This window comes from Oryx dammah, unplaced genomic scaffold, assembly GCF_014754425.2.
Source record: "Oryx dammah isolate SB20612 unplaced genomic scaffold, SCBI_Odam_1.1 HiC_scaffold_6, whole genome shotgun sequence".
Lineage (NCBI taxonomy): Eukaryota > Metazoa > Chordata > Mammalia > Artiodactyla > Bovidae > Oryx > Oryx dammah.
In genome coordinates this window covers 5,912,542-5,927,178 of record NW_024070190.1, presented here as the reverse complement: position 1 = coordinate 5,927,178, position 14,637 = coordinate 5,912,542, and the positions used below count along the sequence as shown (strand labels likewise).

Here is a 14,637-nt window from a genome sequence, read left to right as displayed (position 1 = left end):
TTTTGGGGGGCTCCAAAATCACTGCAGATGGTGATTGCAGCCATGAAATTAAAAGATGCTTACTCCTTGGAAGAAAAGTTATGACCAACCTAGATAACATATTCAAAAGCAGAGACATTACTTTCCCGACTAAGGTCCATCTAGTCAAGGCTATGGTTTTTCTAGTGGTCATGTATGGATGTGAGAGTTGGACTGTGATGAAAGCTGAGCGCCGAAGAATGGATGCTTTTGAACTGTGGTGTTGGAGAAGACTCTTGAGAGTCCCTTGGACTGCAAGGAGATCCAGCCAGTCCATTCTGAAGGAGATCAGTCCTGGGTGTTCATTGGAAGGACTGATGTTGAAGCTGAAACTCTAATACTTTGGCCACCTCATGCGAAGAGTTGACTCATTGGAAAAGACCCTGATGCTGGGAGGGATTGGGGGCAGGAGGAGAAGGAGATGACAGAGGATGAGATGGCTGGATGATGTGACCGACTTGATGGACATGAGTCTGAGTGAACTCCGAGAGTTGGTGATGGACAGGGAGGCTTGGCGTGCTGCAATACACGGGGTTGCAAAGAGTTGGACAGGACTGAGCGAGTGAACGGAACTGAGGTATATTAAATATCTATCATGGGTGTTGCTGTCTAGAATTCAGTTTAAGGAAAGATGAAATCTTTTTTCAAGAAAACTTGCTTTATAATTTATTTCAGAAAGGGATGGCAAAGGAAAACATTTTTCTCACAGAGCATGCTAGGAAAGTGGCAGAATGCCTTTGTGTATGTTGCCACCCCAGTTAATGTTCTCTAGGTTAAAATGTGAATTTAACTTTGGCAGTACTGCTGACTTTTCCTCTTCCTGTGAAGAGTACGAAAATGTTCTGGAAAAGGATAGGACAGCTTAGGGTTGATTGCATCCTTGGTTTGTCCGTGTCACAGATGGCAAGATTTTGATTTCTGAAGCTGCCTATGTTAGCCTTAGGTTCACTCAACAAAGATGAGTTCAGACTCAGTGCCACTGAGCACGTGACCCTCCTTTCAGTTCCTTAGGACATTTATAATTTCTTAGATGGACGCAGAACAGAATGTCCTGGATCTTGACTGTTGCAAGTGTAAACAAGTTCTTCTCAGTTCATTACATAAGAGACAATGGCTAGATTTCCTTCCCTATTTCCATGATTGTGTCTACTCAGATAGGCAAAGTGCTGAGCCATTTCTTTGGACGCCAGGATACAAGTATGAAACAATATCCAGCTTTTTTTCTTAGCCTGCCTTCCACTTAGCAGGAGGTTGTTCATTAATTGCCAACTAAGACATTGGAAGACTCTGATGCTGGGAGGGATTGGGGGCAGGAGGAGAAGGGGATGACAGAGGATGAGATGGCTGGATGGCATCAGTGACTCGATGGCTGTGAGTCTGGGTGAACTCTGGGAGTTGGTGATGGACAGGGAGGCCTGGCGTGCTGCAGTTCATGGGGTCGCAAAGAGTTGGACACGACTGAGCGACTAAACTGAACTGAACTGAAGACAGAGTTCTACTGAAGACCAGAGGGGCATCATAGCTTCTACTCAAGCATTCTTAGTTAATCCATAAAGTGATGTGCTTTCTCATCTTCTTCTCCACTGCCCAGATGAGACAGCTCTCACTTAGGAAAGATAGGGCTCCTTATTTGTGAGACTATTCTCATTGAAGATTTTGTTGGTTTTGTATTTTATAGCAGTCATTCTTTTCGGTCTACATTCACTTCCAGTACTTGTTTACAAGTTTTTGTTTCTTTATATCTTGCTAAACTGCCAAGAGGTTTTGCTCCTAAGGGACAGGTGAAGAGTAAGAGGGGAAATCTTAATAGCAATTTCAAGGCTTCATCAATCCATCATATAAAAAATTGCCTCCTTGTTTATGTAACCACAGAACTTAGAACAAGCCACTGACCCTGTCTGTCAAGTAGGTTAACTGTCTATATTCAAGGTGACTTCTGTTGCTGTTAAGGAATTAACCAAAACAAGTATGCTTTCATCACTGCCAGGAGTCGCCAGCTCTTTAACCATTTCTCAGGGTACACTGATTGCAAACAGCATGAAAAGCAGGAATATTGTGAGGCAAATAAGGGTTGAGCAATTTTTTTCTTTATGAGAGAATGATTCTCTCTTTTCATTGTCAAATAATGTCTACACTCAAGTTTCATCTGATAGATTATTCAATATTATTGTTGAAAAGGATGGGAAGAGTCTCATCTCTGACATTCCTAAACTCTAATGGCCTTTATTGAAAAATAATACCCTCGATATGGTGCAGGTTGACCTGTGGTGACTAAATTATCTTGGGTAAGAAGAAGTTCCAGGTAACATGAGACCATGTAACTCACGTGGAGTTTGTTCATTGGGCAGTACTGTTTGGGTGTTAATAGGGACAATCTCTGGGTGTGATGGCTCTTGCATGGCCTTGGATTGTGAGAATTCACATGTCCCCAACTTATGATGATGTGCAGGCAGGAAGCATTCAGTAGAAACTGTGCTTTGAATTTTGATCTTTCCCTGGGCAGGCAGTATGCAGTACCATCCTCTCTTGTGGTTCTGGACAAAGGCAGCGGGTCACAGCTTCTGTTCAGCCTGCCATCACGGGGGAAAACAACCACTGACAACCACTCTGGACCCACACCGCCATTCTGTTTTCCACTCTTGGGACAGTATTCAGTAAATTACATGAGATACTCAACATTTTATTATTAAAAAAAAAAGCTTAGTTTTAGATGATTTTGCCGACACAATAGGCTAATGTCAGTGTTCTGAGCACATGCAAGGTAGGTGAGGGGCCAAGCTATGATGTTTGGAGGGTTACATAAGTAAGTGCATTTTCAGCTTAGAATCTTCAACAGGTGATAGGTTTATCAAATGTAAGTATTCTTGATGCTTTTCTAGAAAAAAGGTCCTCTCTGTTCCTTATCTGGCCTTGGTTTTCTCGTTGCCAGTGGGTGCTCACACTCCCCTTTGGTTTTCGCTCGAGCAGAGTCGTCCCTTGATGCTGGTCCAGTTTGATATCAGAAATAAAATACATGTCCTCATGAGGCACCTTGCTAATGGGGAACTACTCTTGAGCAGTAGAAGCAGATGAAGGAGTAGCCGATTGAGCAGTTGAGCAGCCACGGTGCTTGGAAGCTTTCTGTTTTGATGACCTTTCTCCATGTGTCTGGTGTCTGGGCCGCTCAGTGTGTGAGGCCGTGACAAATTATGTTTGGATCATGGAGAGCGTCCTACCAAATAACTAGGTGGAAAGCAGATGGACCCAGTATGCCAGGTCATGCTTCTGAAATAGCTGCTCTTAAATGGTACCATTTAGAATATTGACTTTCTGAAGCATGTTTATCATTTATCAGGTGTGATAATGAAACTCTGTACGTGGTGAAAAATCCTCATGGGCCACACACTGCATCCTCGCTTCCCACTGTTCACAGTCACACAGTGTCGCCCCCTTCCTGCCCCTTCCATGTGGCGTACTGCTGTTTTCTGTAAACACACCTGGCTTTTTCCCCAAGAGTGTTTGGAACACTCTGCCCTGTTTTTACTTATCAGACTCCATCCCACAGGCAGGAATTCCCTGATTGTGTGGTTGACAGGACAAATGATGTTTACATATATCAAGTGATGAGAATGTGAGCTTTAGAAGAACTCTTTTTTTGTGGGGGGTGGGCGGGGGGGTGTCATACTGCTCTAGTTTTGTATTTTCTTAAATAAATGTCAGAGTATATAATCTATGAATTTTATAATTTTTAGATCTAAAAATTGAGATATCAACATGTATTAGTGTTAGATGTATAGCATAATGATTTGATATCAGTATATATTGTGGAATGCTCATCACAGTAAGTCTGGTTAACATCCATCACCACATTTGTTTCTGTTTTTAGATTCCAAGTGTAAGTGAGATCATATGGTATTTGCCTTCTCTTTGACTTATTTCACTTAGCATGTTGCCCTCAAGGTCCACCCATGCTTTTTTAAATGGCAGGATTTCCTCTTTTTGTGGCAGAATAATATTCCATTATATATATAGTATATCACACTTTTAAAATGCGTTCATTCACTGATGAACACACAGATTGTTTCTGTGTCTTTTTCTATTATAAGTAATGCTGAAAAAAATACATTTTTAAATTGCTATCTTCTTTAAGGCTTTTCGTCATACGAGAGCAGCATCAGTATTAGTCTCTTGACATGTGAGAGTGCCCCGTGTGATTGCTTGCCACCCCGGCCCTCAGTCCTAGAGCTCCTCCCAGTCCTTCTTCCACGCTGTCCATTAATACTTACATGTTTGTCCTTTCCTTCTCTCCTGTTCCTGCCACTGTAGTTCAGGCTTTCATCATGAACTACTAAAACATTCTCCCCTTAATAGGGTTCTCTTAAAAATACTACTTTGGTGGGAATTCCCTGGTGGTCCAGTGGTTAGGACCTGGCACTTTCAGTGCAAAGGGCCCAGGTTCAGTCCCTGGTTGGGGAACTAAGATCCTGCAAGCCATGTGTCTCACTTCCTCTGCAAAAAAATACTACTTGGCATGTTACTCTGAAGCTTCAGAATTTGTGTCATTTCCCCACCTCCACCCTTGCCACAGTTGCCTGGAAGGTTAAATCCAAACTCCATAGCGTGGATTCCTAGCACTCTGTGGCTTGGCCTTGACTATCCTGTACAAACATTGCTCTGGAAAATCGGTTCTCATTCAGCTTTAAATCATTCAGCTAATATTTACCCATGTTTTGTTTTCTGCTTTGTACTTTCTGAACTTAGAGGATCTAACTAATAAGAGAGGCATGCCCCTGTAGAGCCTGCAGTGCAGTGAGACGTGCCCAAGTATGTAGAGGCAGTCGTCATCCAGTGTGGGGGGTAGATGCTGCGATAAGGCAAGTGCAGGATGCTGTAGACTGCTTAGGAGGGACACTGAACCCACAGGTAGGAGGAAAAGCCTCCTAGAAGGGGTGGGTTAGGGGGACCTGAGAGCTCAGCAGGAGTTAGCCAGGCTAAAGTTTGGGGTTGGGGTACAGTACTGGTATTCTCTGCCAGAGGAGGAGTGTCTGCATCTAGCTGTGGCCTGGTATTCTGGTAGGTGCTAAAGAGAAGATTGTCAGATGAGTGAATGTTATGGGCCAAGGATGAGAGAGATGATGGAGAACATAATGAATTGAGATGTTCAAGATGGGCTGAGTTCTTCAGGAATGGCAGAAGATGAAGCTGGGAGACAACTGGTTCAGGACATTGTCCAGCATGAAAAGGAATCAGTACAACTTTGGAGAGCAATAGGGAGCTTACAGTGAATCTTCCCATGGGGGCAGTTTGATCAGGTTTGCGTTTTGGAAAGGCCCCCCTGGCTACTGTGTGGAAGACGCAATGGGGACCAGGGTGATCCTCGGCTGTGGAGACCAGTTAGATGCTTGAACTATGAAAGTGGAAGAAGTAGAGCAAAATAATGAGGCAGTGTAATTATTAGGGCTAGGTAACTAATTGAATGCGAAGGCTGGATGGAGAGTCAAGAGTGATACTTAGATTTCAGATTTGGGCAATGAGTGACATCAGTTGAGATGGAGGAAACAGATATGCAATTCACCTTCCGTCCCAGGATCATCATGATTTTGTCCCTTTGCTGAATCTGTCCACTTCTTCAAAGTCTCTCTTGACCACTCCAGTTTGTGATGATCACTCTGTCCTCAAAATTCCTAGCCTTGTCTGTGTCATCTTCTCATTCAGCACTGGCACAGGCTTTCTCTTGGAGCTTACCTTTCTCCGTGTATTTCCATCTACCTTGCTGCTGCTGCTGCTAAGTCGCTTCAGTCGTGTCCGACTCTGTGTGACCCCATAGAAAGCAGCCCACCAGGCTCCCCCATCCCTGGGATTCTGCAGGCAAGAACACTGGAGTGAGTTGCCATTTCCTTCTCCAATGCATGAAAGTGAAAAGTGAAAGTGAAGTCGCTCAGTTGTGCCCGACTCTTAGCGACCCCAGGGGCCGCAGCCCACCAGGCTCCTCCATCCATGAGATCTCCCAGGCAGGAGTACTGGAGTGGGGTGCCATTGCCTTCTCCGTCATCTTCTCATTCAGCACTGGCACAGGCTTTCTCTTGGAGCTTACCTTTCTCCGTGTATTTCCATCTACCTTATGATACAGCAAAGTCCTTGAGAGCACGGTCTATGTCTTGTACCTCACAGTGTGCCCACCTCTAAGACGATTTCTGACTTGCCTTTGTTACAGACTCTTCACATATCTGGGTAGTGATGGTGCTACGTGAGAACTTTAAAAGCTCATCAGATATCAGGTTTAGCTTTTCTTACTGCCCTGGAAATCTTTGGTCCCAAGATGCTATCTTTTAGGAAAGAAGAAAAGGAAAAAAAAAAAAAAAAGGAGTCTCACTCTGTCTCTCTACTGAACATTCAAATCCTAGTGAGGATCATTTTATAATTATAGAAATATTGAATCACTATACTGTGTACCAGGAACTAAAATTATAGGTTGATTATGCTTTTAAAAGAAAAACCAAACTCATAGGAAAAGAGATCAAATCTGAAGTTACCAGAGGCAGGGGCTAACAGGAGGGAAAATTGGAGGAAGGGAATTCCTCTTAAGATGTATAATTACTAGGCATTTAATGTATAATGTGATAAATATCATTGACACTGGTGTATAATATATATGACAGATTTTAGAAAACTCAGGAGTTCTCATCACAAGAAAAAAAAAAGTTTTTTCTATTTTATTTTATACCTATATGAGATGATGGATATCAGTTCAGTCACTCAGTTGTGTCCAACTCTTTGTGACCCCATGACTGCAGCACACCAGGCCTCCCTGTCCATCACCAACTCCTGGAGTTTACTCACACTCTTGTCCATCCAGTCGGTGATGCCATCCAACCATCTCATCCTCTCTTGTCCCCTTCTCCTCCCACCTTCAATCTTTCCCAGTATCAGGGTCTTTTCAAATGAGTCAGTTCTTCGCATCAGTTGGCCAAAGTGTTAGAGTTTCAGCATCAGTCCTTCCAATGAATATTCAGGACTCATCTCCTTTAAGATGGAATGGTTGGATCTCCTTGCAGACCAAGGGACTCTCAAGACTCTTCTCCAACACCACAATTCAAAAACATCAATTCTTCAGCACTCAGCTTTCATTATAATCCAACTCTCACAGCCATACATGACTACTGGAAAAACCACAGCTTTGACTAAATGGACCTTTGTTCGCAAAGTAATGTCTCTGCTTTTTAATATGCTATCTAGGTTGGTCATAACTTTTCTTCCAAGGAGCAAGTGTTTTTTAGTTTCATGGCTGCAGCCACCATCTGCAGTGACTTTGGAGCCGCAAAAAATAAAGTCTGTTACTGTTTCCACTGTTTAACCATCTATTTGCCATGAAGTGATGGGACCAGATGCCATGATCTTTGTTTTCTGAATGCTGAGCTTTAAGCCAACTTTTTCACTCTCCTCTTTCACTTTCATCAAGAGGCTCTTTACTTCTTCTTTGCTTTCTGCCATAAAGGTGGTGACATCTGTATATCTGAGGTGATTGATATTTCTCCCGGCATCTTGATTCCAGCTTGTGCTCTCCATCCCAGCGTCTCTCATGATGTACTCTGCATATAAGTTAAATAAGCGGGGTGACGATATACAGCCTTGACATACTCCTTTCCTGATTTGGAACCAGTCTGTTGTTCCATGTCCAGTTCTAACTGTTGCTTCTTGACCTGCATACAGGTTTCTCAGGAGGCAGGTAAGGTGGCTTGGTATTCCCATCTCTTTCAGAATTTTCCACAGTTTGTTGTGATCCACACAGTCAAAGGCTTTGGCATAGTCAATAAAGCAGAAGTAGATGTTTTTCTGGAACTCTCTTGCTTTTTTGATGATCCAGAGGATGTTGGTAATTTGATCTCTGGTTCCTCTGCCTTTTTTAAATCCAGCGTGAACATCTGGAAGTTCACAGTTCATGTACTGTTGAAGCCTGGCTTGGAGAATTTTGAGCATTACTTTGCTAGCGTGTGAGATGAGTACAATTGTGTGGTAGTTTGAGCATTCTTTGGCATTGCCTTTCTTTGTGATTGGAATGAAAGCTGACCTTTTCCAGTCCTGTGGCCACTGCTGAGTTTTCCAAATTTGCTGGTGTATTGAGTGCAGCACTTTCACAGCATCATCTTTCAGGATTTGAAACAGCTCCACTGGAATTCCATCACCTCCACTAGCTTTGTTCGTAGTGATGCTACCTAAGGCCCACTTGACTTCACATTCCAGGATGTCTGGCTTTAGGTGAATGATCACACCATTGTGATTATCTGGGTTGTGAAGATCTTTTTTGTGTAGTTCTTCTGTGTATTCTTGCCACCTCTTCTTCATATCGTCTGCTTCTGTTAGGTCCATACCATTTCTCTCCTTTATCGAGCCCATCTTTGCCTGAAATGTTCCCTTGGTATCTCTGATTTTCTTGAAGAGATCTCTAGTCTTTCCCATTCTTTTTTTTTCCCTCTATTTCTTTGCATTGATCACTGGGGAAGGCTTTTTTTAATCTCTCCTTGCTGTTCTTTGGAACTCTGCTTCCAAATGGGTATATCTTTCCTTTTCTCCTTTGCCTTTTGAATCTCTTCTTTTCTCAGCTATTTATAAGACCTCCTCAGACAACCATTTTGCCCTTTTGTATTTCTTTTTCTTGGGATGGTCTTGATCACTGCTTCCTGTACAGTGTCACGAAGCTCCATCCATAGTTCTTCAGGCACTCTTATCAGATCTAATCCCTTGAATATATTCACCACTTCCACTGTATAATCGTAAGGGATTTGATTTAGGTCATAGCTGAATGGTCTAGTGGTTTTCCCTACTTTCTTCAATTTAAGTCTGAATTTGGCAATAAGGAGTTCATGACCTGAGCCACAGTCAACTCTTGGTCTCATTTTTGCTGACTAATAGAGCTTCTCCATCTTTGGCTGCAAAGAATATAATCAGTCTGATTTCGGTATTGACCGTCTGGTGATGTGCTTGTGTAGAGTCTTCTCTTGTGTTGTTGGAAGAGGGTGTTTGCTATGACCAGTGTGTTCTCTTGGCAAAACTCTGGTAGCCTTTGCCTGCTTCATTTTGTACTCCAAGGCCAAATTTGCCTGTTAGTCCAGGTATCTCTTGGCTTCCTACTTTTGCATTCCAGTCCCCTATAATGAAGAGGACATCTTTTTTGGGTGTTAATTCTAGAAGGTCTTGTAGGTCTTCATAGAACTGTTCAACTTCAGCTTCTTCAGCATTACAGTTGGGGCATAGACTTGGATTACCGTGGTGTTGAATGGTTTGCCTTGGAAACGAACAGAGATCATTCTGTCGTTTTTGAGATTGCACCCAAAGTACTGCATGTCAGACTCTTGTTGATTCTGAGGGCTACTGCATTTCTCCTAAGGGATTCTTGCCCACAGTCATAGATATAATGGTCGTCTGAGTTAAATTCACCCATTCTGGTCCATTTTAGTTCACTGATTCCTAAAATGTTGATGTTCCCTCTTGCCATCTCCTGTTTGACCACTTCCAATTTCCCTTGATTCATGGACCTGACATTCCAGGTTCTTATGCAGTATTGCTCTTTACAGCATCGGACCTTGCTTCCATCACCAGTCACACCCATAACTGGATGTTGTTTTTGCTTTGGCTCCGTCTCTTCACACTTTCTGGAGTTATTTCTCCACTGATCTCCAGTGGCATATGGGCACCTACCGACCTGGGGAGTTCATCTTTCAGTATTCTATCTTTTTGCTTTTTCATGCTGATGGATATACATTAAACTTATTGTAGTAATCATTTCATTTGTACACTTTATGTTGTACACCTGAAATTTTTGTAGCACTGTATGTCAATTATAGTTCAATAAAACTGGAAGGAAGACAATTTTTAAATAAAAGTTCAAAACCTGTAAGATTTCTCTCTTTTCCTCTCTCCTTGAAGTGAAGTGAAGTCACTCAGTCTTGTCTCTTTGCAACCCCATGGACTGTAGCCTACCAGGCTCCTCCATCCATGGGATTTTCCAGGCAAGAATACTGGAGTGGGTTGCTATTTCCCTCTCTCCTCACCTCAAGCATTTTCCAAAGATTTAATTCATGCTGGCACTGTGCCAGGGCCTTGAAACATAAAGGAAGGATAAGACATAGTTTTTTTCTGCCAACTAGCTGAGTAAGTGACCTATTGTATCATCTCTCTGCTCACATTTCAATCCAGACTCAGGGCAAAGGAGGGAAGAAAGTCATCCAGACTGATGAGTGGAGGAATGGCCCTGTTGAAGAACGCCTTGAGTACGCGCTTGTGAAGGTGAGTGTGGGGCTGGAGGCCGGTTGTTGGTCCTGGTGGCTGATGACATGGCTGGAGGAGAGGTGCTGGCAGCAGCTGACAAAGGAGATTCCCTGGACTACTCCTGAGTGATTTTGCCCTCCATCTTGCCCTATGTCTAGTACATTAGGCAGTGTCTGGAGATATGTTTGGTTGTTCTGACTGGAGTGGGGGGTTTTTACCTGCATCCAGTGACCAGGGATGCTGGTAAACATGCTACAGTGCACAGGAGAGGCCTGCGCCACAAAGAATTATTGAGTGCGAACTGTCAGTAGTGCCAGAGGTGAGAAGCGCTGTTCTAGACCATGTGGCTGTCTCTTGATCAACAGATGAGTTCTGGCTCTTCTGCTGTAGTTAGACGTTTAGTCCAAGAGATAGATAATCTCTTGGCTTTGGTTTCCTCATTTGTGAGTCTGGAAATTTCAGGTTTTTTGTTTTGTTTTGTTTGTCTCTAGAATTTAACTTTTAATTTCTTGGAACTTTTGAGATTCACTTACTTCAGGTTGTGGAACTAGTCATCCACCTCTTTGGATCCTTGAACTGGGGACACTGGAGGATTAGGGCTTGATCAGTGAAGGCTAGGTCCTCCCTGCACCCAGCCCTGTCGGTGGGAAAACAGTGATTTCACAGGAGATATTTGTTTACATGTAATCTGTTAAACCACTAGGATAAAAAGTGTATTTTATTATGAATGTGAACTTATTAGTACTCCTTCTGTCACTAATTTTTCACTTTATATCAGTAAAATGCTTTATGTCAATAAAGCCATCTAGGCACTTTACACATTTAATCATCAGAATAACCATGTGAGGTTGGTATTATATGATTATTAAATGAGGAAACTGATGCTTAGTAAGTTGTCTAAATTAGTGATAAGAGCCAGGATTTAAACATATGCAGTCTGATTCCAAAACCCACACTCTGTAACTATTTATTTGTTGTTGGATGTTTGAACTTAAGCCAATTTATCCTGTGAATTTTCCCTAATTTTTTGGTTTTCTGTAGGGCATTGAAAAATATATTATTGAAGATACTGAGGAAGCCAGGTTAAACCAGGAACAGTATCCCCGACCTCTGAATATCATTGAAGGGCCGCTGATGAATGGCATGAAAATTGTTGGTGATCTTTTTGGAGCTGGAAAAATGTTTCTACCTCAGGTTGGCAAATGGTGGGGGAAAAGTTTCACAATTGAAGGAAAGAGCCTTTATCTTTTAATAAATAGTAAACTTGAGTCTGTTTCTCTGGTTTTAATTTTGATGAGAGCCCAGGGGCATTGAGGTGTGATTCTGTTCATTCTTTGTCTGAATTCACTTTTAGGCATAGTCTGAAAAGTCCATCTAGGGTGATGTGGGCATTAGAGGTCATCTGGACATTCCCAGCATTAGTCTTCATGTTCTGGGCTCTGTACCACCTCTTACCCCAGCAGAAGTCTCTCCCCCCACCCCCCAAATTAAAATAAAACCCAAGATTAATGTAAAGTAAATCATGTTAAGATTTGATTTGACCAGCCAGTGTTCATCCTTAAGGATGAATATTTTGAAAAGATCATTGCCATTTTAAATAATGATACACATTAAATAATATGTTTCAAGTAAAACCAGTAGTCTTACTCTTATTTTGATTTACAGCAGCTACCGACCACATTGATTACCATTGGTACTTTTTGAGACTTCTGGGTTCAGGTCTGTGAGGCATACAAAAAACGAAAAGTCCCTGTTCTTTTTTTTTTTCTTTAACTTTTTAAAATCGAGGTATAATTGATTTTTAAAATTTATTCTATGTTTAATTATTCATTGTCCATTCCCCATTTTCCTTCATAACATTTATCTTTTCTTATAGATTTACAGTTTTATAATTCACATGCAATAAGATGTGCATGTTTAAAGAATGCAGTTTGATAAGCTCTAACATGTCTGTGTCTGTGAAACCATCACCACACTCAGGGAACATCCAGTTGTCCTGCATTAGTCTCCCCAAGTCGGGGACAGTTTCACGGCCTTTTTTTTCATGATGTCCACTTATTGGTTTAACTTCTTATGTTTGAGTAAACTTTAGACTTACAAGTTGCAGATGCAGTTTAAGTGATCATGTATCCCCCTCAACTTCTTCCCCTAATGTTAACCTTTTCACTTGATTGTAGTGTAGTTATCAGAACCAGGAAATTAATATTGATATAATCATGTTAACTAATGACCTTATTCACATTTCTCCAGTGTTTCTGCTGCTCTTCTCTTCTCTGTGTGTTCCACAATCCCACTTTGCTTTTATCTTGAACAGTTCCTGAGTTTTTCCTTATGACCTTGACTTTTGAAGAGTATTGTACAGTTTGGTAAATGATAGGCTCTCTCTCAGTTTGAATTTTCCTGTTTTCTCATTTTTGGCAAGAATAACACAGAGTAATGCTGTGCCCTTCTCATATCAGGAAGCCCATCATGTTGCTATGTCTCAGTACTGGTGAGGTTAACTTTGATCATTTTGTTAAGAGTGTCTGCTATGTTTCTCCACTGTAAATTTTTTTGTAGGGAGAAACATTGAGACTGTACAAACACCCTGTTTTCTCATCCTGCTTCTCATGAATTTTAGTATACATTCGTGAATTTTATGAAAGTCCCTGTTCTTTTTTGTCTATTTAACAAATTTGACATGTTACGTTTTGTAAATTTAAGGTGTACAGTGATACATATTTTAATATGATTGCCATTGAAATAATATTTATCACACTGTATCATTATAGTACATTATTGTCTATTCATTATACTGTGTGTTAGATCCTTGTGGCTTATTTACTTGTTACAAGTTTGTACCCTTACATATCATCAGTCTTACCCTCCCATCCCTACCCCATGGTAACCACAGTTTCACTCTCTGTTTTGTTTTTTTCTTTCCAGTTTGACTTCTTTTAGGTTCTGCATATAAGTGAGATCATCCAGTACTTGTCTTTCTCTTTCTGATTTATCTTGCTTGGTATAGTGTCCTCAAGATCCATCTGTGTTTTTTGCACATGGCCAGATATCCTCTCTTATCATGGCTGAATGATACTCCATTCTGTATATATACTACATCTTTTTTATCCATTCATCTGTTGATGGGCTTTTGGGTTGTTCCATGTCTTGGCTGTTATAAAGCTGTGATAACCCTATTGAAATCCTATTTTCATTTCCTGTAGGTTTCTACTGAGAAGTGAAATTGCTTGATCATGTGGTCGACCTATTTTTAATTTTTCTAAGAACCTCCATATTGTTTTCCATTCCCACCAACAGTGTGTAAGAGTTCCCTTTTCACCACATCCTCACCAGCGCCTGTTGGTTTTTGTTTTCTTGATGGTGACCATTCTGACATATGAAAGTGAAAGTCACTCAGTTATGCCTGACTCTTTGTGCCCGTGGACTGTGTGGTCCATGGAATTCTCCAGGCCAGAATACTGGAGTGGGTAGCCTATCCCTTCTACAGCAGATCTTCCCGACCCAGGAATTGAACTGGGGTCTCCTGCATTGCAGGTGGATTCTTTACCAACTGAACTATCAGGGAAGCCCTGAGCTATCATGTGTGAAGTGTGTGATTTGTATTTGTTATCTCCCTGACACTTAGTGATGTTGAGCATCTTTTCATGTGCCTATTGGCCATTTTGATATCCTTTTTGGAAAAATATCTTTTTAGTTCTCCTGCCCATTTTTTAATCAGATTATTTGGGGTTTTGTTATAAAGTTGCATTAGTTCTTTATATATTTTGGATATTAATCCCTTATCCAATTTATGTTTACAAAATTTTTCTCTAATTCTATAGACTTTAAGGCTCTTTTTCCTTTTGCATAAGCCTTAATTATAAGTGAATTGTGACACTGGGGATTGAGAAGAGAAGGCTGAGAAGGGGCTTTTGGAGGAGAAGCTTGACACTTGGAGGATGTGCAGAACTTCAGGAAATGATAGAGGGCCTTCTAGGTGGAGAAAAAATAACCTGCAGAAGTTCAGAGGACAGAAACTGCAACATTTGATTTCCAGCCTTGTTTTTCTTCTTCTGTACCTGACTGATTAATTTTCCTCATGGTGAACTCATTTCCTCACCCACCCACTGTCAAAAATGGACTCCAGGGTGGCTGACCTGAGGTCAAAACATGCATAATTTGTGCTAAAATTTCACAAGCAACTGTGTGTAACCATCCAGGTGTTTTGGTAAAGATGCCTGACTCTGTATATTTTACCCAGGTTATAAAGTCAGCTCGGGTCATGAAGAAGGCTGTGGGTCACCTTATTCCCTTCATGGAAAAAGAGAGAGAAGAAACCAAAGTGCTTACTGGCAAATTAGAAGATGAGGCAAGTCATTTTGTTGGGGCCTGTGG

The 14,637-nt window shown here is 41.5% G+C and overlaps 1 protein-coding gene across 2 annotated transcripts in view; it reads left to right on the top strand.

The window, feature by feature from the left end:
• The window catches only part of LOC120865405 (methionine synthase-like), a 124,200-nt gene that overhangs the window by 69,362 nt on the left and 40,201 nt on the right, over positions 1 to 14,637 (top strand). For both annotated transcript variants that reach the window (XM_040242682.1, XM_040242683.1), the window contains 3 exons: positions 10,192 to 10,281; positions 11,305 to 11,457; positions 14,504 to 14,611. In XM_040242682.1, the coding sequence (XP_040098616.1) occupies positions 10,192 to 10,281; positions 11,305 to 11,457; positions 14,504 to 14,611 (351 nt within the window). The remainder of the gene's footprint in view (positions 1 to 10,191; positions 10,282 to 11,304; positions 11,458 to 14,503; positions 14,612 to 14,637) is intronic.